Source organism: Hippocampus bargibanti, linkage group LG20 (genome assembly GCF_051943395.1).
Source record: "Hippocampus bargibanti isolate YZ-2025 linkage group LG20, ASM5194339v1, whole genome shotgun sequence".
Lineage (NCBI taxonomy): Eukaryota > Metazoa > Chordata > Actinopteri > Syngnathiformes > Syngnathidae > Hippocampus > Hippocampus bargibanti.
This window is the reverse complement of record NC_142753.1, coordinates 7,415,751-7,439,660: the sequence shown is the minus strand read 5'-3', so window position 1 is coordinate 7,439,660 and position 23,910 is coordinate 7,415,751. Positions and strand designations below refer to the sequence as shown.

Sequence of the window (23,910 nt, the reverse complement as noted above, 5' to 3'; positions counted from 1 at the left end):
AAATTATATATTTGTAAATAAATCTTTCTCACGGTTCCCAGTCCAAATAGAAGTTATTTGTAAGAGAAATTGTGCATACTTTTAATATCTCATATCGCAACTATGACAAGTATTTTGTAGTATTTCAGCCATTTGTTTCCTGTGTTTCCCCTATCGACCCATCTGCATTACATCATCCCACGAATACTTAACAGCACCTCCTTCGTCTGTGTGCTCTTAACGGTTTGATGGACATCATTTTGGATGGACAATCGCTATGTTTCACTTTGTCGGTTTACAAATTGTGACTGGTTCTGCTTTTGCTGTACATCATTCAGTTGATGTTTTCTATTGGTGTTTTTATATGTATGCAGCTCAATGTTTCTGGAAATAAAATGTTTAATTTGTTTTTTTTTTTGTTGTTGTTGTTGTTTTTTTTTTTTAATTTGTCTTTGCTGCCTGGACAGTGTTTGTGATTGGCTGCTGACATTCCAGTGTGTACAGTATTATCAAATTGGGTTATGATCCTGCATCAATGTGTGGAGGACATATTATAATTCCCACTGCGTTTTAATTATAAAACTTTATAATTTATAACTTTATAACTATAAAAAAAAAATATAAAACAGAGTGGATTCTTGTGGAGTCTGCGTTGAGAAGGAGCGTCAGCATAGAGCGCTGATGCATATGTGGATAATTTCTCCACTGCAAGACTAATAAAGGCTAATGCAATACATTACAATGAAGGAAGAAACATGTATATAACTCAACATGGGACATCTTGGTCTGTTTTGTTGTTTAAATTATGCGTAAAAAGTCATGAGAAAAAAATACCCAATACCCATAAGTCCAGAAATGTATAGTAATTCTATCTATTTGAGTTATTCCGCTATCTAGCTAGCTATCTATTAGCTAGCTAGCTAACTTTCTATCTATTTCAGTTATTCCAGGTTGAATGAACGTTGGTTGCCGCTGCTCACCCACTGTAAAACTGATCATGTGACTGTAAAGCGACCTTGAGAGTTTTGAAAGGCGCTTAAAAATGAAATTTATTATTTATTAGTTGATTAACACGAGTGACGTCTTCGCAGTTGCATCTTCCAACCACTAGGTGGCGATACGAGGCTGAGCGTCACATTCCCTCCATGATGACACATTTCCGCTTCCGTGTCCTTGGTCACACACCCCGCTAATCACGCTGCTAAAGTTTCATGCAAAAATGGCGAAAATAAGTAAGGAGACCAAACAGCGACTCCAGCAGCTGTTTCAATGCGGACAGTTTGCCATTCGATGGGGTTTTATCCCTACAGTGCTGTATTTAGGTCAGTATGAATGCACTGGGTTATTATAAAAATCCCAAAAGACTTCCGGTGTCGTGTTAGTTAGCATTGGCATGTTACCTTTGAGTACACAATTGTGCTGAACTGTAATGTAAAACACTTTCACCTTAAAAGGTTTTGGTCAATCGTGTAAAACTCGTAATTCTGAGCAACTTAAATCCGTTTTTTTTTTTAGTTTGGGTGAGCTGGACTAACAAAATGGTTGCCTAATTTGTTCATATTTAGATCGATTACTGTCACGTAATGTATAAAACGTGAGTTTTTGGGGGTAACGGAACGGGAAGTTCAATTGTTCACATCATCCGGTAGATTTTTTTTTTCAATTGTCACATCGGAAACACCGAAGCTGAAGTCATCACTTGGTTCACACCGTTCCTACGTAGCATTTCCTCTCATTTCTACAAGTCAGAGATTCAAATGGGGGGATTGCTCAATTGCGGTATGTTCACACTGTTTTATAATCAAAACATTAATTTAATGTCTTAACACTGTTAACCCCGCCAAACTTCAGCAGTGTGATTAGCGGGGTTAACACTGTAATCACACTGTTTTATAATTAAAACATTAACTTAATATTTTAATTATAAAACGTGTGTGAACATACCGGTGAATGATTAATGATGACATGGGAAGAGGAGAAAGAAATGCTCTTCTGGTGCTCTCGATGCTATAATAAAATGTATATATTATATTTTCCCCCCAATTAGAGTCAAGGTGTATTCTGTATTTAATATTGTTTGTTTTGGTTTGTTTCACCTGACAGGGTTCAAACGAGGAGCAGATCCAGGAATGCCAGAGCCCTCGGTCTTGGGGTAACACATGAACACTGTTTATTATAATACACGTAGGAGAATCATAATTTAAAAAAAATCAGATGTATAAATCAAACCTAATCTTATGTAACGTCTCTCTGCCATCATAGTACTACTTTTAGACCAACCGTTATTGTTGTTTCAAGGGTCTTCCCAGGCTCTTGCAAAACTGCCAGTCATTTTGTCTTTCATTTTTCTGCTAAGATAAAGTGGTAAAAAGGGCAAAGGGCCCGATGTTGCAATGCATGCATGAGGAAAAATACCACTTAATTGTCGGCATAGTTCTAGTGAACTGCTGACAACCACTCAAATGAAATGGCGTCATCATCATTTAATTTCATGTCAGCGTTTTCCTGTTTGTGTGCGCGCACGATCATCTGCTTGCAGTCTTTGTACGTGTGTCTTACCAAGACTGATACAGTGATACCTCTGCTTACGAACCCCTTGGCTTATGAACTTTTTGGTTTACGAACGTTAAATTTCAGAAAATTTTACCTTCGCTTACAAACTATTTTTCGGGATACACACGGAGCTGCCACAATGAGTGATGTCGTTCGCGAACGTGCCCGTTCTCCTAACAAGAAAATGGCAGCCGACTTGTTTTAGTCCTCTATTCCCCGCCCCAAGTCTTAGGTTAAAGCCACGTGATTGGTCAAGAACGCAGCAGTGAGGGGGCCGGGGGTTAAAAATTAAAGAGACAGGCAGACGACAGAAAGAGAGTGAGAAAACAGTGACATTTGGACTTGTTTCAACTTTGATAGTTCAAAGGCAGTGTGTAGACTGCAAGGTTAAAATTCCCATCAATCAGGCTCCACAAATAACCCGCACTAGCCATCAGTTCAATTTGAAATGAAAAGACAAGCATGGGAACCGGCTATTAATGTTTCCAGTGTGTCTGCTTGCATCTGTTGCTGTTGCAATATCACAACCTCCCAGAGCTCCTTGAGACACTTTATGCAAATAGCTATCCATTCCATCAAGCCATCAACGACCATCATGAAGGTAAATAAAACGACTTTATTATGCAGTAAAGTTTATTTCATTAATTATAATACCATAGCACATTTATTATACATAAAATAAGGTGTATTTTGTGTAGTTGTAAGGCTTAGAAAAGTAGCAAATTATGTTTTATGGGAACCTGGGAACGGATTATTCTCATTTTAATGGTTTCCTATGGGAAATTAATTTTTGGGATAGACACTTTTCGCTTTACACACTGTCTGGGAACCAGTTTGTAAGCCAAGGTATCACTGTAGTTTGAGTAAAGACTGAACAGTTAATTGAAATCGATATCACAATGTACATAGGAAGAGAACTTTGAAGAAAAATAATGGCATATTCATTCAAAAACAACAATGAAAAAGTATGAATCAGTGTTTTTTTTTTTGTTTTTGTTTTGGGTGTTTTCAGGTTACTTTGGGGTTGAGGACCAACACCGCCCTCCAGAAATCCACGGCAACCACCTTGCGTTGACCATTTTATTTTCCACATTTACTTAAAAATGGATTCTTTATTTGTCTCCCGGTGGAGAAATTCCAAATTTACAGTCACAAAACGATAAAATAGATGGACAACTTCATGTATGTAAATTAGCACATGTATTAAAATTAGGCGAGTGGGGGTGAGTCCGGGTTTTCAGGTCTGTCTATTCAATCATCTGTGACAGCAGTAGGCAGGAACCTACCACGATCAAATGCGGTTTTTTTATACAGGATGTTGATTTGGTCACGGATATTTATGTGTTGCGATGTCATTTTGGACTTGGGTTTGCCCCGTTTTTCATGTTTTCGTCAATAAATGTCTGACAAACGACCTCGTAAGTTAAGGGTCTTTTTTGTTAGGGTTTATATCTTTATCATTTTGATAATTATAGCTTTGAATTTGAAATCCATCCATTATTCGAGTTAGTTGAGATATCTGTTTTATGTATGTGACATATTTTGATGGAATTTCAGAAAGTTTCTTATTCACAACCCCCATAGTTATATTTAACTCATTCACTGCCATACGCAAATTTAATCGGGAATTGAAAATCGAACGGAGAGCGCCATTCCCGAATTTGTTCATTTTTTTTTCTTGCTTGGGTGCTGATAAAGCATTAGCCATGGCCTCTGGCAATGTTTTTCCCCTTCCACAAGGGGGCATCATTTCCCTTTTTCCATGTTAGCGCTTTGTTCCAGCTTCAGCTGTGTTGTTAAAGTGCGAAATAAATCAATATGTATGTATTGCATTGCATTTTGTACACCACCCTCATTTCAAGTTCTTATAACTCCAGACCCATATAATTTAGGAATTGACTTTTTTCCGATGAAAGAAGAGTCTAGTAATAATAATACATTTCATTTCTAAGCGCTTTTCAAAACTCTCAAGGTCACTTTACAGTCACAGGATAAGTTTTTCTGTGGGTGAGCAGCGGCAGCCACACGCACCAGCGTTCACTCAACCCGGAAGTAACTCAAATAAATAGAAAGCTAGCTAATATATAGCTAATAGCTAGCCAGCTAGATAATTAGCAAGATAGATAGCTAATAGCTAGCTATATAGCTAATATATAGCCAGCTAGACAGCTAATAGACAGCTAGCTAGGTAGCCAGCTTGTCTAAGGTTTCTTATACTACATTGAAATTTTCTGAAGTCCTAAAACTCCATATTGCGTGTGTCCAGGAATTCGAGTGACTATGACAAAAACCCTGGCACTGAAGTTGACAGATTTTTGCATGTCTGGCAGTGAATGAGTTAATATTTTGCATTGAGTGAAACAAGACACCTGCCAAAGTGTTCTTTTAAATCAAGCGTCACCCAGCAGTAGGAAAACACATTTTTTTATTGATGTTTACAAAAAACATTCAGTAAAAAAAATAATAAATATATAAATAGTTATCATGAATTCAAGTCTCAAAACAAATACAATAAATATATTTCAATAATTTAAATTACAATTTGTAATAAATAAGGTCAACCCGCCACAATGGGGTTTTTATGTGAGCAATAAATATTTTCTTTGAAGAATAAATAGCAAAAAAATAAAAAACTCAGTGCGTCAATCCAAAACGTATAAATACATCATTCTGTCAGTGTATTACGACACCTCACTGCAGCAGCGAGAAGAAGTTCCCTTAATTTTGCGTCACGTTTTGCACAACTTTCCTTCGTTGCGGATGTGACTACTGCAACGTGTTATTCATTACGACCTTGGCAGGTCTTCCCTTCCTCTTATCTTTCCTGCTCAGCGCCCTCTTGCCGTCGACCACGAAGACGTAAAGCTGCCGCAGGATGCTGTGCGCCGTCATCTTTCTCTGAAAAGCATCTAAGTTGTCCAGAGATGCCAGCAGGCTTTTCTCCTGACTGCTGCTCAGGTTCGTGACCCCCTCTGGTTTTTTCATCTTGCAGGAAAGAGCAACAAGCATGTCAAAATATGCAGAATCAAGTCATGATGCAGCCAGTGATACCTTGGCTCACGAACTTAATTGGTTCCCAGACAGAGTGTGTAAGTGAAAAGTGTGTATCCCAAAAATTAATTTCCCATAGGAAACCATTAAAATGAGAATAATCCGTTCCCAGGTCCCCATAAAACACAATTTTCTACTAAATAAGCCTTAAAACTACACAAAATATATCTTATTTTATGTATAATAAATGTGCTATGGTGTTATAATTAAAGAAATAAACTGTACTGTATAATAAAATCATTTTATTTACCTTTCTGATTGTTGTTAATGGAGTGGAGTGGCCGGTTTCATCAGCATTAAACACTTGATGAGGAATGTAGCCATCTTCTTTCACCATCTTGAGGAATGATCCTTTTAGGTGCTTTCTCTGAGATAATTTTACCTAGTTCCTCATCAATTGTATTATGTTAAGCTGGGTTGATAGCTTTTTGCATCAAGTGTACGGATGGATTGTGCGGGTTGTTTGTGGAGTCTGATTGATGGGATATTTTAACCTTGCAGTCTTGTCTGTGACTGTAAAGTGTCCTTGAGAGCTTTGAAAGGCGCTTAAAATATAATGTATTATTATTATTATTACACTCTGCCTTTGAACTATCAAAGTTACCATTTTGTTGTGAGAAGGACGGGCTCGTTCGCGAACGACATATCACTCATTGAGGCAGCGCCGTGTACGAAAAAAGTTTGTATGCTAAAGTAAAGTTCGTATGCCAAGGTAAAATATTCATAAATTTAATGTTCGTAAACCGAAAAGTTTGTAAGCCAAGGGGTTCGTAAACCGAGGCATCACTGTATTTGGAATGAGCTGTTGTCTAAAAGGGTGAATCTGTGCTAGATTTATGATGAATTACTATTTTTAATGTCTTTTTTTCGGCTCAATAAGATAATTTTCAAAGTCATATCTCAAAATTGTGCATTACTAACCTTTTGTTTGATATTCCAAAGCAGGAGTCCAGTGTAGCGTTTCGCCTCGGATAGAATTCTACTGCCGGGATATTCTTTCTCCACTTGCTTCAGAAGAGTCGTGTAAAAGGACAGACCTTCGGCCAGCCTGTGGAGGCAAGCTTCCTGGAGAAAAAAAAAGCATACAATCATGGTATGTCAATCAATATTATAGATTGGATTGGATATGCCTTTATTAGTCTCACAGTGGAGAAATTTATATTATAAATAATAATAATATTAGAAATGTATATTTATATAGATCGATAACATATTCATCATCACATAAAAAGCCTTGAATTTATTGTCAAAATAAAAAGGAAACGGAAAGAGAATTATACACTACAATTTATACGAGCGTCGAGCAAAATCCTAAATACTTACAATACATATTGATTTATATAGTGCTTTAACAACAGCTGAAGCTGAAACAAAGCACTTAACATGGACAACTATCATATACAGGAAATATATTTGACCATATTAAATATGCATCAATATTATGTATTATATCTAATATTCATAGAATCAGATTCTGCAATATATATATATATAATTACAGAATGTAGATAGATAGATAGATAGATAGATAGATAGATAGATAGATAGATAGATAGATAGATAGAGTGTATGCATGTGTATCTATATGTATGTATATATGCATATGTCTGAATGTATATTTATATGTCTGTATATGTATGTATATATGTGTGTGTATGTATAGATATGTATGTGTGTATATATACATGTGTGTACAGTATATGTGTATGTGTATATATAATCATATTTGTATAATATTAATTATATTTGTATAATATTAATTATATATAAATACTATTTTTATTGTTAGTATTAATAATACTAATTAATTATTAATAATAATAAATAATTAATAGTATACATAATATTCTGATTATATTTGCATATTAATTAATGAATTATCTATGTAATATAATTACTATGCAGAGATGATAAGATAATTATCTATACAATTATTCATAAAAATAGTATTTATACATAATTAATACTATACAAATATATGATTAAAAATAATAATAGTATTTATAAATACTTGACCAGCGGCACCACTACTTTCTGTTTTTACTTACTCTATCATATGTATGTGTGTGTGTGTGTGTGTTTTTTTGCATTTTTAAGAATTTATTGTTTGCCAGTGCAAAAAAAAATTGCAAAGCAATTAGAATGCATTGTTTGAAATTTCGCGACGTGGAAACTTATTTTTTTTTTTTTGTTTAACAAGTTATCAAAAAATATGATATGCAATCAACTGTAAATTACATATTTAATTTTGTACTGGGGTATGTTTCACTGTGACTCAAATATCGGCGTTGAATCACACTCTGTACTTCCTACTATGACTTCTGAAGAGAGTTTTCTTACCTTGCTGAAGTTGTGGGGACACTTTGCAGGAAGCTGAGAGATTTTGTAGTCTTCCAGTAAATGAAACTTGACATTGTTTTGGAATTCATCTTCAAACTGAAATTAGTCACAAGAGAAATCAAACATTACAGCCAGAAGAAAAAAAACAAACAACGTTGCTTTTAAAGGACAACCGACGTCACTTTTTTGTTTCTTAACCGACATCAGAAAGACGTTATATAGCGTCTAAAATACCAAAAACACACAGGATGATATTTTATTCGAATGCATGACTTAAAGTGTCAAATAAAAAATTGAGCTGCGAATTGGGCATTTTCAGAAAGTCCCGCCCCCAGTTCGTGACGTCACGCCAAGACGTCTTGCATTGCTTTAGAATCAAAACAATAGCTTCAGATTTGGACAATATGCTTTCTTGTTACACATCCAGTTATGAATATGATTCAAATAGTTCTGAAGAGGAAAGCATACATGTTTGCAATCGATTAAAGAAGTCCTTCAGTGTGATTTTGAGGCATCTGGATTGCAATGTAGCGTCACAGAAAAGAGGCACAAAATGGCCACCGAGCTGTTGTGAGGAATGAGTCAGCCGGTTTCCACAGGCTGATAAATTCCTTCCATGGAGCTTGGACGACCTCTTCTGGTGACTTTTGGGTGCAACACGAGGTCTTCAGACCAAGCAAGTACCGCAAAATACATTGACGTGATGGAAGGACTGCTACAATGTGTCTTTTTTTTTCAGTCAGGGGCGTTCCTTTAGTGACGTCACGTACGGACTCGTCACCAACTCAAAAACAAGACTTCCGGAATATTCAGCGTGAGTCTTAAAACATAAAATATAGCTATATGCGATGGAATCTTATTAAAATACGCTCAGTAGAAGTCATTTGAAGCCATTTTACAAATTATGGACACAACTTGTCCGGAGACGTCAGTTGTCCTTTAAAACTTCCACTTACAGATTTCTGGTGATCTTTAGCCGAAGCCAGAATAGCGTCCCAAACATCAGCGGAGCTCAGCAACTCCGTTTCCTCCTCACTTGAGGTGTCAATCAATGGAAAGACCCCGGGTGACTCTGTAAGCGGAGCTCCGGCGGCTCGTAGTACCAGAAAGGCCAACAACCCCACAGCCAGGATTTGTACGTCTATGAGATGAGCATGAATGAATGCCCAAAAAGAGGAACAAAAAAAAAACAGGAAACACTCTGTGACTTACTCGTTTCTGAGGTCATGTTGCGTTGTCGGCCCCTTTCAGATTCCTCTCGTGGAACTTTGTCTTGTCTTCACATCTCCCCGCCATTATATATTCTCCTGACCGCAAGGATTTCCTAATACCTTCCGGCTTCGATTATCCCACTTGTGTGACCGATATTACATCTTTTTTTTTTGTGGTCCCTCCCCTAAATCGTATGTGTTTCCAGCAAAAGTAATTATAATCACCGAAATATGAAAACCATTATTATGCTTGTTGGTGAGGCACGATCTTCCCCTAAGAATGTAGTCACTGATTAAAATGAATAATGATCACATTTTCCTGATGACTCACGTGGGAAGCGACTTCCTAAAGTACGACGAGACGGGGTGATCATCCTTTTTTGGGAATGGGAGCTACTTTTTGATATGCGTTTATCTTCAGGGAATGCAATCAGTTGGTCACAGTGCTGACCTTTGACCTTTACTATTTTTTTTTTTCTGATATTGTCAATTACAGTACATTTTTAGCGTGTTATGTTCCGGTATTTTAAAGGGCAACCGACGCCTCCGGACAAGTTGTGTCCATAATTTGTAAAATCACTTGAAATGACTTCTACTGAGCGTATTTTACAAAGCTTCCACCGCGTATAGCTATATTTTATGTTTTAAGGCTGGCGCTGAATACTCAGTCTTGTTTTTGAGTTGGTGACGAGTCCGTACGTGACGTCACGTCAGGAACGCCCCTGACCGAGAAAGCGTCACACAATGGATTTTGGGTACTTTATTTGGTCTGAAAACTTCGTGTTGATCCGTTTTGATAGCGAAATTAGAAGGAAAAAAAACATAACGCAATGGTGAATCGTTGTGTGTTGCACCAAGACTACTATTTGATACTAGTTGACACAAATTCCCAGCAGACAAATCACCCCATTTCCAACGGGGCTTGGGCGCCATCTTGTGCATTTTCTGGGACGCTACATTTCAGTCCGGATGCCTCAAAATGACACGGGAGGACTTCTTTAATCGATTGCAAACATGTATGCTTTCCTCTTCAGAACTATTTGAATCATATTCATAACTGGATGAGTAACAAGAAAGCTTGGTACTTTTTGAGACGATTTTTTTGGCTCTCTAAAGAACATTTGAGGTGTTCACACATCCACCGAACGACATATTTGTACATAATCATACATTGTGTCACGTTTTCCTATTTTTGCTCATATTTCTCATTGATTAATATTACTCATTGAGAGTGCAAAAAAAAAATTCCAGTGTTGACACTGGATGGCCTGCGTTTAGGATGTCGCAAAAAAACGGGTTTGCGTGTTCTTTGATTTTCCTCAGATTGCTCATCCTGTTGGTGATGAGGAACTGGATCGCATCCGACACTCTGGACATCACCATTTTGTGTGAAAGCAAAGTACAGTGGACAGTACGTGGAATTTGCGCCGCTTGGAATTGAAGCGGATTTACGGGGGACAGGAGATGTGAGATAATCTTTTTTCATCAATGGATATACAGCTTCATGTATGCTTTTAATATTTAGCTTGTAGCAGACGCACACATTTCACCATGACGTCCTTGATCCACTGGTGAAAAGGATGCTTTGATCCTCTCTTTCATCTAGAACCGCTTCATACAACAAAGAACGTTTTTTTGTTGTTTTGAATTCAAGATGGCGCCGCGAGACTGGCTGCCTTTACAGTAGCTCCTTTATTTTGTTTTTTCTACTTCTTTCTTTCCTTTCCTCTTCCTTTCATCCCCTTGCTGCTGTGAAATGTAAATTTCTCCACTGCGAGATTAATAAAGGCTAATCCAATCCATTCAGTATACGTTGTGTATACTGTGTATGTATATTTGGAAAAATATATTTTTTCACATTTTCATTTTCGCTTCTCTAATTGAGTTTGTTCAAGTTATTTATATTACACCCTTGAGCCATTCCTTTCTTATTGATCATTACTTTCCAATACCTTTCATACTTCGATTGAAATCTTGTGTCACATTATTGTCTCATCATGCTTTGACAGGCTGAATTTCAAGTCTCAACATTGCTGTTCCTCATTTTTAGCCTTTCATGATTAATGAAGAAAAAAAAATACCAAAAGGGAAGTCTGAATGATTTTTAGTTTCGTATGATGTTGTCATTGTGTTTTCTGGAAAGTAATTTTATGTGATATGAGATAAAGTTGACACATGTGAATACCATCGTGGGTCTTCCGTGAGATCTGCCCATCATGCACGTCATTTCCAAATTTGACATTTGTAGTTTTCGATAAAACAATAGCAATCTAAAACATTGATCCACCATTATCATACCTGTTGAATTTATAACGTGCTTTAAAAATACTAAGAAATCGCCAAGAGGGTTTTAAAAATATATGTTTTAAATAAAATCCGTGGTGTGAATAGCTTGTGCGTGCCAAAGCGAGATATCGTTATATATTTTAATTAAAAAAAATACATCATTTCTTCAAGTCAAGGCCATTCTGCGGCTCCTTTAGTTATGCCCACAATGGCCACTTGGGGTCAGTACAATCCAACGAAAAGACTTCGTAATAATATGTAATGCATTTCATTTATTACTGTTATTATTATTATTATTGACTCTTCGTTGGATTGTACTGCTCCCAAAAGTTATATCAGTTTTTCCTCATCGAGGATAAATGTATTTCTGGCCGAATTGTCTTATCTCGCGAAGTGTTGCTTATCCATGTAGTTAATTTGTAAGTGAAGCCTAATTCACCTGTTACAAAGTCATTCAGTAAATTCTGTAAATGACTGTGTTTTTACATTTTATTGACGACATTTGTTTCATTCGTGTGCTAATGTGGGTGTGTGTTTATTTATTTTTGTGGTGTGTGTGCATCTCTTAACAGAGAATTGATTCAATAGAAGTCGCCGTGTGGTGACATCGCCCTCTTGTGGCTTCCCCATCCGTCAGATAGATTGGTGTTTTTGTCCTGTCGTCCATCTTGGCTGTAATCTGCAGTATAACGTTGCGAACGCTAGATGGCGATGTTGTAGCAGTGTACGGAAGAGAGAACCAGGTTAAGATAGACTTTATACAGAAGGTTCATGATTCCAGATGAAAAGAACCGATCGGAAAAAGTTGATCCGACAGCCGAGTTACACGAGCGCACCGGAGATGAACTCTGCACAGCTTGTCATGTCATCCGCAGTTCAGCTTCCTTCAGAAAATCTCTTTCAAGCCACGCTCATTAGAAATCTTCAATGAAATCTTTGGTATATTCACCTCGTTCTCCGGCACGGCCCCAAAGCAACTGTCATATTGATCAAGGAAGGGAGGCCCGCAAGTGTAAGCACCCGCCGTGCTAGCATATTTTAATCCATATCTGTCATTTCATAGTGTTACGTTTGTACTCCTTCCCGATTTTGACCCCTGACTCCGATTTAGTTTTCTCTGGTTCTTCCCCCACTTGTTTCTGCCATTCTTCAAACCTCTGTGGTGGCGAGTTCGTGCAGAACCAGTTTTGCGTTAACGGCAACTTTCCTACCTGCTTCTGGGACAAATCGCTGGCAAACTGCACGTAGGACATCAGAAATGTAAGAGACACACACACATCATTTTTTTTTTCGGGGAGAGGGGGATCATAAACAGTGACTGAAAAGTGTCCTTGAGAGTTTTGAAAGGCGCTTAGAAATGAAATGTATTATTATTATTATTATTATTATTATAAAAGGACAAAAAAATGCACATCACATTTAAATGACAACCGACATCACTTTTTTGTTTCCTAACTGACATCAGAAAAACGTTTTATAGCATCTAAAATACCCAAAACACGCAGTATGATATTTTTAGTCAAATGCAAAACACCAATATAAATGACTTAAAGTGTCCAAAATCTGAAAAAAAATGAACCCGGAAATGGCCAGTTTCAGAAGGTCCCGCCCCCTTGTTCGTCATGTCACCCAAAGACGTCTTGCCTTGCTGGAAAATCAAAACAATGGCTTCAGATTCGGAGAATATGCTTTCTTGTTACTCATCCAGTTATGAATATGATTCAAATAGTTCTGAAGAGGAAAGCATACATGTTTGCAATCGATTAAAGAATTTATTCTGTGCCATTTTGAGGCAACAGTGGGGGGGAAATGTATCACCAAAAAAGAGGCAGAAATGGCGACCAAGCTCCGTGTGAGGTATTAATCAGCCCGTTTCCACAGGCTGATAAATTCCTTACATGGAGCTTTGTCGCCCTCTTCTGCCTCTTTTTGGTGCAACACAACGTTTTCACACCAAACAAGTACAGCAAAACGCATTGACGTGATGGAATGACTGCGACAATGTGTCCTTTCTTTCGGTCAGGGGCGTTCCTTCAGTGACGTCACGTACCGATTCGTCACCAACTCAAAAACTAGACTTACTGAATATTCAGCGCAAGTCTTAAAACGTAAAATATAGCTATATACAGTGGAATCTTTGTAAAATACGCTCAGTAGAAGTCATTTGAAGCCATTTTACAAATGACGGACACAACTTGTCTGGAGATGTCGGTTGTCCTTTAAAAGATGTGCTGCCACTACGTTTGAACTACACCAAACGGTCCTCTCGTGTTTCAACGCACCTGCCGCCTTCTTCAGGTTAAACTGGAATGCTTAACAGACCCATCCCCCCAACCACCCACACAGACACACACACACACACACAGACCAAAAACACGTTTTATTTATCTCTGAAAAAGTGAGTTGTTATTTTCCATATGAGGCAGAAGATTTTTGAATGCCAGACAGACACGTGCGGTTTTTAGGTTAGCATAGCACAACACGTTAGCCACAAATCATGCTTACAGGTGACAACATTTAATCAGCTGCCAAAAGAACCGGTTCCTTTTATTTATTGATGATGTGACTGCAGATGAACAAAGCGGAATGGATTTGAACTGTATCAAGCAATATTATCTCCATATATCTTTGTGTGTGTGTGCACGCATGTATGTGTGTGTATGCATGTGCGTGCATGTGTGTGTATATAATAAATTTGATTTCATAAAGCTGCACTTGGTGGTAGCTGCCAATCATATTGCAGTGGCGCATGGCGTGCTTAAAGGAAATAACAATGCTGATATTATTGCCGTACTGCAAATCCAAAAGAGGAGCTGCCTCTCCAGTAGTCCTGGCGCTGTACACCAAAAACAAGCATTCAAAATCGTTATTTACTATCTTTGTGACTGCTTTATTTTTCCTGTATAGGATAGTTGTCCATGTTAAGCGCTTTGTTACCGCTTCAGCTGTTGTTAAAGCGCTATATAAATCAATATGTATTGTAATGTATTATATTTAAACACGCAAAATGCTTTTTTTTGGAGGTGATCCAGCGTTGAAAAGGAAAAAAAACATGAAATGTGTTTTATTTCATGTTCTTTGATGATAAAAGAACATACAAGAAAGAGAAAACAGCATTTTCCGTTGAACAAAAATAAATATGGACCAAAATGTCAAGGACAGAACCACAGCAGTCGAGATAAGATTTATTGATTATCCCTCGATAAAAACCTCGATATTAAACGCTTTGAAGGCAAAGAGGTAAAATTGCATCCAAGTGAATCGTGAACGCGATGCGCCTCGTGAACGCGCACGCCTCGTCACGCCGCCTGCTAAAACGAGGTTTGCCGCGCTGCGGAACAAGTGAAGTCGCTTCACGTGCGCGCGACCCCATTTCGTTGCAGGTGCGTTGGCACTAATTTGCCACAGCCGTTCAAACTGCGCGGAGGAGCACCGCGACCGTAGAACGTCCGGACCGGAGAAATGGCGAACTACCCCCTGCGACGGTAGTACGCCTGTTGACAAGGAAGACGCGCGTCGTGGTTGTCCGGACGCCCGTCATGGACGACTCGGAGCCCGCAGACGACGGCCCGCTCTCCGGCTTGAGGTGGAACCGAAGCCCGCGGGACCAAACTCAGCTCAAGCACAAAATCAGGGACCTGCCGGGACTACTTAAACACGGACTACACCTGCGGAAGAAGAGCGTGAGTATCTCGTTGTCGTCGAGCTCCTTCCGCGTTAGATGATGCTCGTTTAAAAACAAAACAAAACAGTGTTCGAAAGCAAGGTTTGGGCTGCTTTTGTAATCACGTCACGACTTGTAAACGCGTCAACGTTGCAGGGGGACTACGCGAGCACGCGCTTTCGTTCGTCCGTAATTACCCCAATTGCTGCTCAGGCATCATACCTTCACAATCCGGTAGTCAAGGCAACTAACCTCACGTTATATTGCAAACACGCACAGTGTTGTGATAATGTGCGTGTGCGCGCAAGTGTGAAGATTCAATTAGACTGTCAATTAATTCATCGTTGCCCCTGTGTGAAAAAAAAAGCTCACAATCTCTCATCCATCATTCGTGAGAGTGAAAATGACACAATGAAATCATCATCGAGGATCATAAATCTTGCTCGGTGGATCATTAAGAGTCTTTTGACCTCAGATGAGATGTACAGAAATGGTTAACAAATTCACTGCTAGACGATGTGCAAAAATGTGTCCATTCTAGTGCCAGGGTTTTTGTCATTGTCGTTCAAATTCCAGGACCTACAAAATTTTGAGTTTTAGGACTACATAAACATTCAATGCAATGCTGTCTTCTTTAATCAGAAGTTATAGAGTTAATTCCTAAATAATATCGGTCTGGAGTTATATGAGCTTGAAATCATGGCCGCTTTCCAAAATACAATACAATGCAATGCAATCCATACATATTGGTTTATATAGCGCTAAAACAACAGCTATCGCTGGAACAAAGCGCTAACATGGAATACAATGAAAATGCTGCCTCCTTGTGGAAGGAAACCCATTGCCAGAGGCCATGGCCAGTGCTTTATCGTCACCCAAACAAGAAAAACAAAACAAAACCCGAACCAATTCGGGAATGGCACTCTGTCATATTTTTTTTCAGATCCTCATCATCCCTCCACCTCTGTATGCCCTCTGCCCGTCTCACCACGATAAGGTGCAGAGCTTTCAGCTGCTCTGCTCCCAACCTCTGAAATTCACTTCCGCCCAACATCCGTAATATTGACTCCCTCCCTACTTTCAAATCCCACCTCAAAACCCATCTATTTAAAATTGCATGCATGGTCTAGTTCAATCAGCTATTTTATTATTTATCATTTTACTTATTTTACTTATGGTTTTATTGTTTTGTGCTTTGTTTTTGTAAAGTGTCCTTGTGTATTCTGAAAGGTGCTTGAAATTAAATGTATTATTATTATTATTATTATTATTATTATTATTTATTATTATTATTATTATTATTATATTTCAAATTAATCTTCAGTGGGTCCTGGAATTCAAGTGACAATGACAAAAACCCTGGCACTGGCTTGGACACATATGTTGTCTGGCAGTGAATGAGTTAAAAAAATGATATAAATAAAAATAAAAATGAATAATCCTGTCTTGAAAAATCGCAATTTCCCTCGAAATCAAAATATCTAACAGAGAAATTGAAAGATCTCTTCGTAAAATTCTTCATGTGTACTTCCTCTTCCAACTTGTAACTTTTATCAATATAGGTCAAAGCGACAAAAGCTGCAATAAAAATAGGCAACAATGGAGGATTGCTTTGCGATGATAACATATCACGAGTTGGCGGATGAAGGAATCCTCGCGCCACATTGATTGTTTTTACCTAGTGTTCGATTCATTACGTCTTCTGGCGAACAGCTGGCGAATGACACTTTAGCGCGCGCGTTATAAATGTCCCATGTCGTCAAAAAGTCTTTAGGGGTGATTATGGCAGGTGAAATACATTGATGTGAAGAAGCATTAAATCCTGGAGGTCATTGGAAAAACATAAACATGTCAACCATGGATGTGAGCGTTTGTCAGAGTCACCCGCTCTCTTGGTAAGCATGTGGGGAAAGTTCAAGCTTGGGGATGTCTTTCATGTTATCCCTCGAGGAAGCTTCCCCGGATGAACGTTTGATGAAAGGAAAGTCGCACTGCACGCTGAGTGAAAGTGCTCATTTGCAGAGGTGGGAGGAAGGAAGTCACGTACAGTGATACCTCAGCTTACCAATTTAATTGGTTCCCAGAAAGTGTGTTTCAGGCAAAAAGTTTGTCTTCCAAACATTTATTTCCCATAAGAAACCATTAAAAATTAGAATAATCCGTTCCCATGTCCCCATAAAACATCATTTACTCCTAAATAAGCCTTAAAACTACACAAAATATACCTTATTTTATGTATAATAAATGCGCTATTGTTTTGTAATTGAAGAAATAAAGCGTACTGTATAATAAAGTTGTTTTATTTATCATTGTAAAGGTCGTTGATGTAGTTGTCTCTTGATGATATCCGAGTGAAGTTGACATGCTTTCTCGGCGATAATACCCTCACTCACAATGTCCCCTGCTAGCTGCTTTTCGTTAATCCAAATCAACAGAAGTTTTTCAACCTCTTCTATTGCCTGAGACCATTGCTGAGACAACACAGAAATACCTTTAGTCACACGTAGCAATGGTCAACTTGGCATACTGCTACTGGGACGCTAAGTCACACAAACGCACACCTCGTTCGTGTTTTTTGATGATCTCCTCCTTCTGCTCAACCGTAATTTTCTATTGTGTCTCTTCGGCTTAACACTATACTGTGGTGGGGTCTTTTTCGGTCCCATAATAGCAAAAGTACTACACTCGATAGCAAAGCCTTTCAAAACTCTCAAGGTCACTTGACAGTCACAGGCTAGATTTTTCTGTGGGTGAGCAGCGGCAGCCACACGTGCCAGCATTCACTCAACCCGGATGTAACTAAAACAGATAGAAAGCTAGCTTGCTAGCTAATAGCTAGATAGATAGATAGCTGACCAGCTTGATAGCAAATAGAGAGATATCTAGCTAGCTAGATAGCTAGCCAGCTAGATAGCAAATAGAGAGCATATGTTTATATAATTGTTATTAATTATTTACTCCACTTGAACCTATATGATACGCTGTTTTGATCTTATTAGATAGCCAGCTAGCCAGCTAATAGATAGCCAGCCAGCTGATAGATAGCCAGCTAGCTAGAGAGATAGCTAACAGATAGCCAAGTGCCCCGAATCTCCCATCAGTATTCTCAGCAAAAACATGCTATGTTAAAATGCTACATGTGGCTAATTTCTTCATTGCTAATAAAAATAAATGACAAAAAAAGTGATATGAAGCAGTTAAAAAGCAACATTTTATGACACGCGAACTTTGTTGCTTTATGTTAACTGCCCGGTGGAGGTAGACAGAGTTTGAGTCATATCAAGTCTAAACCTTCAAGAAGGTCCCAAGTCACTTCTGCAAAAATCAGGCCAATGGAGTCCTCACTAGATTTCAAACGAGCCTTCACTTCATTTCAGGAAGTTGAGCCTCATTTCCAGTCACCATATTGTCCCGAGATGCCAACCCTGAACACCCTGTCCGTATTTTCTCATGAAATGAAATGTCTCCCTTTAGCTTTCCTTGTGTGTGACCGATCCGTCATCAGCGGCCCCAACGTCCGCGTGGGTGTGCGCGACGCGGCGCGGCGTTGTTAGCAATCTAATCTGCAGTCCATTGCTGGCGGAAAGATGAGCTCACGCTTCGCTGCCGCGCTCGTTTTCTTTCGCTTGCCCAGACACACTTTGAAGTCATCGCGCAGATAAGCGTGTCAGCATGTGCTCTCGGTTTATAGCCCACGTCTTTCTTTCTACTCGACTGACAACTCGTGTGCGCTCCCGTGATGGAGCCGTGTGTTTCGGGGAGAAGGAAGAATCAAAACAGCACCACAAAAGACCCCGAGTGTGCGCTACAGGATGAATGAGTCACCGAGTAGGGGGAGAAAAGCACACTTTGGGATTGGTACTCAGGAGACAAAGAGATGAAGAGATAAAATCCAGCCTGTCTACCGGGCTCCATTTCACCCTTGTCTCAAATTTTCAAATCATCATTGTGCATTGAAATCAATGTAAATGCCATTAATCCGTTCTAGCCTCCAATCTAAATAGACAATAAACATAGTTCGTAATATATTTTCCAATAAGGTAAAATGTGTTCTGTCGTGTTTGATTTTAACTCATTCATTGCCAGACATGTGCCAAAATGTGTCCACTCCAGTGCCAGGGTTTTTGTCGTTGACACTTGAATTCCAGGACCCACAAAAGATTGAATTTTAGGACTACATAAACATTCAATACAGTGTTAGAAACCTTAGACGCTCATATTTCATCCGAAAAAAAGTTAATTCCTCAATTATATGGGTCTGGAGTTATACAATCTTGAAATGAGGGTGGCTGTACAAATTACAATACAATACGTATACAGTATATTGATTTAGATAGCGCTGAAACAACAGCTGAAGCTGGAACAAAGCGCTAACATGGGAAAAAAGGGAAATGCTGCCCCCTTGTGGAAAAGAAAAAACACATTGCCAGAGGCCATGGCCTGCCCTTTATCGCCACCCAAGCATGGAAAAAAACAAAACCCGAACAAATTCAGGAGTGGGGCTCTACGTCATATTTTCACTTTCCGGATAAATTTGTGAATGGCAGTGAATGAGTTACTGTTTTTAATTAATGAATAGAATGTAAATAAATAATAATTTAATCTGGGTCCCTGTGTGCCATGCAACACAGTTATCAATTTCACATGTGTAAACACAGAAACCTGCAGCGACATTCATCGTTTTACACAGAGGATAAAGAAAACGTGTCTGTGAAAATTATTCTCTTCTTTAAATTTGCTAATCGTTTGTATTTCAATGTATTCTTGAAGTAGACGTGAAACTGTAACTGGAATGACTTATTTTTCCAGGAGCAGAGTGAGCGCGCCACAAAATCTCCGAACTCACTCAAAACGGCTCTTTGAACTTTTTTTCCCCTTTCATTTACTGCCAGTTCCAACGCCGTTTTACCCACCATAAGTCATTTTAATCAGTTTTATGAGCAGCTTTTCACTTCATTGTGTCAATAAACCCCCCATGCCGCCATGCTAATCCATAAAGATTAACTACTACTATTTCCTGGGAGGAGAAGCCAGAGGCATCTTGGGTGCGCCCGGGCAGGGGGGCAATGGCTTTACAACCCGGTGTCATGATACTCGCTTTTAAAAACGGTGATCACAGTGCCCTCATAGCGGCAAGAGAGAGAGAAAAAAAAGTGTCATATTTCCCTGAACCGCCCCCTTAAAGGACAACGACGCCATTTTTTTTTGTTTCCTTACTGACATCAGAAAAACGTTTTATAGCTCGCTAAAATACCCAAAACACGCAGGCTGATATTTTTAGTCAAATGCAAAACACCACCCACCTTTTTCGTGACGTCACGCCAAGACGTCTTGCCTTGCTCGATAATCAAAACAATGGCTTCAGATTCGGAGAGGATGCTTTCTTGTTACTCATCCAGTTATGAATATGATTCAAATACAGTGAGATCTCAACTTACGAACTTAATTGGTTCCCAGACAGAGTGTGTAAAGCGAAAAGTGTGCATCTCAAAAAAAAAAAACCCACAGGAAACCATTAAAATGGGAATCATCCGTTCCCGGGTTTCCATAAAATATACTTTTCAACTAAATAAGCCTTAAAACTACACACAACATACCTTATTCTATGTATCATAAATGTGCTGTTGTATTGTAATGAAAGAAATACACTGTATTGTATCATAAAGTCACTTTATTTACATTTGTGATGGTCATTTATGGCTTGATGGAATGGCGTTGGAGGTCGAAGGTCAAAGGGAATTGCTGTTTGGAAAGAGAGGAGCATTACATGAGGACTGTAATTAAAGAAATAAACTGTGCTGTAAAATAAAGTTTTATTGACCTTTTTGATGGTCGTTGATGGCTTATGGAAGGAGAGTCACCTTCCATAAGGACTGTTGGTAACTTAACCTCTGGTGCTGTTCGGTCGTGTGCTTCCACCCAAGATCACTCCGGCAGCTGTGGTGGGTGTGTATTATGAAAATAGTGCTTATTATAAGGTTTAATTTTCATAAATTTGACATTTGTAAGACGAACATTTTGTAAGTTGAGGTGTTTGTAAGTTGATGTCTCACTGTAATTGTGAAGAGGAAAGCATAAATGTTTGCAATCGATTAAAGAAGTCCTTCCGTGTCATTTTGAGGCATCTGGACTGAAATGTAGCGTCCCAGAAAATGCACACGATGGCGCCCAAGCTCTGTTGGAAATGGGCTGATTTGTCTGCTGGGAATTTGTGTCAACTAGTATCAAATAGTAGTTTTGGTGCAACACACAACGATTCACCATCGCATTTATTTATGTGTTTTCCTTCTAATTTCGCCATCAACACGGATCAACATGATGTTTTCAGACCAAACAAAGTACCCAAAATGCATTGTGTGTCGCTTTCTCGATCAGGGGTGTTCCTGACGTGACGTCACGTCAGGAATCGTCACCAACACAAAAACAAGACTTCCTGAATATTCAGCGCGAGTCTTAAAACGTAAGATATAGCGATATGCTGGGAAATCTTTGTAAAATACGCTCAGTAGAAGTCATTTGAAGCCATTTTACAAATTATGTACGCAACTTGTCAGTTGTCCTTTAAAGTCAACTCGCTCACGTGAATGTTGTGGCGATTGAATAGTACGTGCGGTGGCTAATTGTGCTTGGGATTGACAAACTGGTTAGGGTTGTGTTTGTTTTGGGTATTGACGCATCGTGTGTGGAAGATCTAATGGCTGCATGTGTGTTTTTATTATATTCTTTTTACAGCAATCACCTGACACAATCCCTGGACCGAGCGCAGGCCCGACAGTAAATAAGGTGAGCGCACACAGATGATGTCACCTCTTTTTTTTGTTTCGCGACCAGTTGAGAGTATGTTTGTTTAGCCTCAACACAAATGAGCTCATTGCGTATTTTCACCCGTGTTAGGGGGGGGGTGTCATTTTGGGCCGTTCTCACATGATGCAGAAAACACGCAATAATCTCGCAGAGTGTTTTTCGGAGGCGTTCTTGTTTCTTTTCTTTTTACTCTTGAAAGATGTGCAATGTGGATGACCACACCCCCTAAATCTGAAAGTGTGTTTTACAGCTATAAAGAAAGCTTTTAAGCATGGTTCAAATATGCTAAATACTTGAATTCCAAAGTCTCCAAGATGAAAGATTCGTCATCAAATTTGCCCAACGTTTACCATTGCTTTCTCGCGGGGTTACAATACAATACCAATTGATTTATGTAGTGTTTTAACAACAGCTGGAAGAAAGCGCTTAACATCGACAATGATCGTATCCAGGAAAAATAAAGCAGTGGCAAAGATAGTAGAAAGCACCAGGGAGTAAAATTAAGATCAAGTCTGAATGTTTACTCATCACAATGTAGCAAAGCTCTCAAGCCGGTTCAACATTTAATACACAATCTAAAATATATATATATATACACAGGTAACATCCGACTTAAGACCAGCCCAACTTACGACCGCCCGTACTTACGACCACAACTTCCAGACCCTATTTTTACCATTTTAATTCTACGCCTGGCACCGCAACGCGCTAGCAGGCTGGCAACGCGTCCGACTATTTTGGCTAGCGAGCCAGCATCTCACTCTCGCACAGCAATCGACCGTGTGATGGTACCAGGGGGGGGGGGGGGGGGGTTGTCAGTCATTTAGCCTCTGAGTCTCTATTCAACATTTTTAATGGATTTCGACTTACGACCATTTTGACTTGCGACCGTTTGGTCGGAACGGAACTCAGTCGTAAGTCGGATGTTACCTGTATATATTTTTGAAATTAGAAAGACATGGGGCTTTTGGGGGTATTTTACAAAGGTTACAAAGATGTTCCAAGTGAAATGCAAACTGGGATCTCGACCGGTCATGATGCAGATGTGCCGAAAATAAAAACATCTACCGGGCTTGCTAAGATAACATAAAATGTCAAACATGAAAATTTCCCCATTGTGGGACTATGAAAGCTTTTCTGATTCTGATTCATTGGCCATTTCCAAAACACGTGCTAATTAATCATACTTGGATCAAGTGTATGTGTGCATTTAGCATTATTTTTATGATGTTGCAAAACCTTTGCTGTACTATTCTTCTTGTGTTTTATTAATGTTTTATTTATGTATTTTTTGCTCCTGTTTCAGTCATGCTCCCAGAGTTTCCCCTGCGCCGGCCGGGCTGTCCGAAATGGTTTCCTTTCCCATGGGCCATACCCAGCTAAAGACAAGATCCACCTAGCCAGAATCATTCGGTACATTTGACTGTCTCTATGAGGGTTTTTTTTTGCTTGTATGTCTCCTTCAGGATTCATAAATGTGTGTGCAATTAAGTGTAACCGCTGATTCACTTATTCAATTTATTCGGGAATTGAAAAGTGTGTTGTGGAGCGCCATTGCCGTATTTGTTCAGTTTTAGTTTTTTTTTTTTGCGTGTGGTGCCGATAAAGCACTTTGGCAATGTTTTTCCCTCCCACACGGGGGCAGCATTTGCCTTTTTGTCTATGTTAGCGCTTTGTTCCAGCTTCAGCTGTTAAAGCGCTATATAAATTAATATGTATGCATTGCATTGTATTTTGGACAGCCGCCCTCATTTCAAGCTCATATAACTCCAGATCCATATAACTTAGGAATTAACTTTTTTTTGGATGAAATAAGAGAGTCTGAGGTTTCTAACACTTTATTGAATGTTTATGTAGTCCTAAAACTCAATATTCTGTGGGTCCTGGAATTCAAGTGACAATGACAAAAACCCTGGCACTGGAGTGGACACATTTTTGCACATATCTGGCAGTGAATGAGTTGAAAGTCAAACATGTCTGAACACATTTTACCTTACTGAAATATATATGACAAAATATGTT

At 38.9% G+C, this 23,910-nt stretch overlaps 3 protein-coding genes and 1 long non-coding RNA gene across 6 annotated transcripts in view; 3 read left to right on the top strand and 1 right to left on the bottom strand.

Annotated features, from left to right (window-relative positions):
* Nucleotides 1-1,137: 1,137 nt before the first annotated feature.
* tomm7 (translocase of outer mitochondrial membrane 7 homolog (yeast)) lies at nt 1,138-3,946 on the top strand. Its single transcript, XM_089023394.1, has 3 exons — nt 1,138-1,301; nt 2,083-2,131; nt 3,545-3,946. Exons 1-3 carry the CDS (start codon nt 1,199-1,201, stop codon nt 3,558-3,560), a joined length of 168 nt encoding a protein of 55 aa, XP_088879520.1. The 5' UTR covers nt 1,138-1,198; the 3' UTR covers nt 3,561-3,946.
* An 898-nt stretch (nt 3,947-4,844) lies between these two features.
* il6 (interleukin 6 (interferon, beta 2)) lies at nt 4,845-9,301 on the bottom strand. The gene is made up of 5 exons (XM_089023380.1): nt 9,136-9,301; nt 8,880-9,064; nt 7,924-8,019; nt 6,505-6,648; nt 4,845-5,517 (listed from the first exon to the last, which is right to left on the bottom strand). Exons 1-5 carry the CDS (start codon nt 9,149-9,151, stop codon nt 5,299-5,301), a joined length of 660 nt encoding a protein of 219 aa, XP_088879506.1. The 5' UTR covers nt 9,152-9,301; the 3' UTR covers nt 4,845-5,298.
* LOC148882944 (uncharacterized) lies at nt 5,354-11,439 on the top strand. The gene is made up of 3 exons (XR_016118629.1): nt 5,354-5,490; nt 6,529-6,676; nt 10,458-11,439. It is a non-coding gene; the product is annotated as an uncharacterized LOC148882944 (long non-coding RNA).
* Nucleotides 11,440-12,529: 1,090 nt separating this feature from the next.
* Nucleotides 12,530-23,910, top strand: part of rapgef5a (Rap guanine nucleotide exchange factor (GEF) 5a) — a 34,849-nt gene continuing 23,468 nt past the window's right edge. For 2 of the 3 annotated variants that reach the window (XM_089023796.1, XM_089023794.1), the window contains exons 1-3: nt 14,729-15,103; nt 21,817-21,867; nt 23,195-23,301. In XM_089023796.1, the coding sequence (XP_088879922.1) occupies nt 14,960-15,103; nt 21,817-21,867; nt 23,195-23,301 (302 nt within the window). In that variant the 5' untranslated portion in view covers nt 14,729-14,959. Of the gene's footprint in view, nt 12,681-14,728; nt 15,104-21,816; nt 21,868-23,194; nt 23,302-23,910 lie in introns of those variants that run through there. The other variant, XM_089023795.1, reaches the window with a different exon arrangement.

Excerpts from the sequence above, each read along its gene's own strand:
- tomm7 (XM_089023394.1), top strand. The coding sequence starts at position 1,199 with ATGGCGAAAATAAGTAAGGAGACCAAACAGCGACTCCAGCAGCTGTTT. Across the intron at positions 1,302-2,082 it reads CCCTACAGTGCTGTATTTAG|GGTTCAAACGAGGAGCAGAT; the intron begins GTCAGTATGAAT and ends TTCACCTGACAG.
- il6 (XM_089023380.1), bottom strand. Across the intron at positions 8,020-8,879 it reads CTAAAGATCACCAGAAATCT|TTTGAAGATGAATTCCAAAA; the intron begins GTAAGTGGAAGT and ends GACTAATTTCAG. Across the intron at positions 6,649-7,923 it reads GTCCCCACAACTTCAGCAAG|GAAGCTTGCCTCCACAGGCT; the intron begins GTAAGAAAACTC and ends TTTTTTCTCCAG.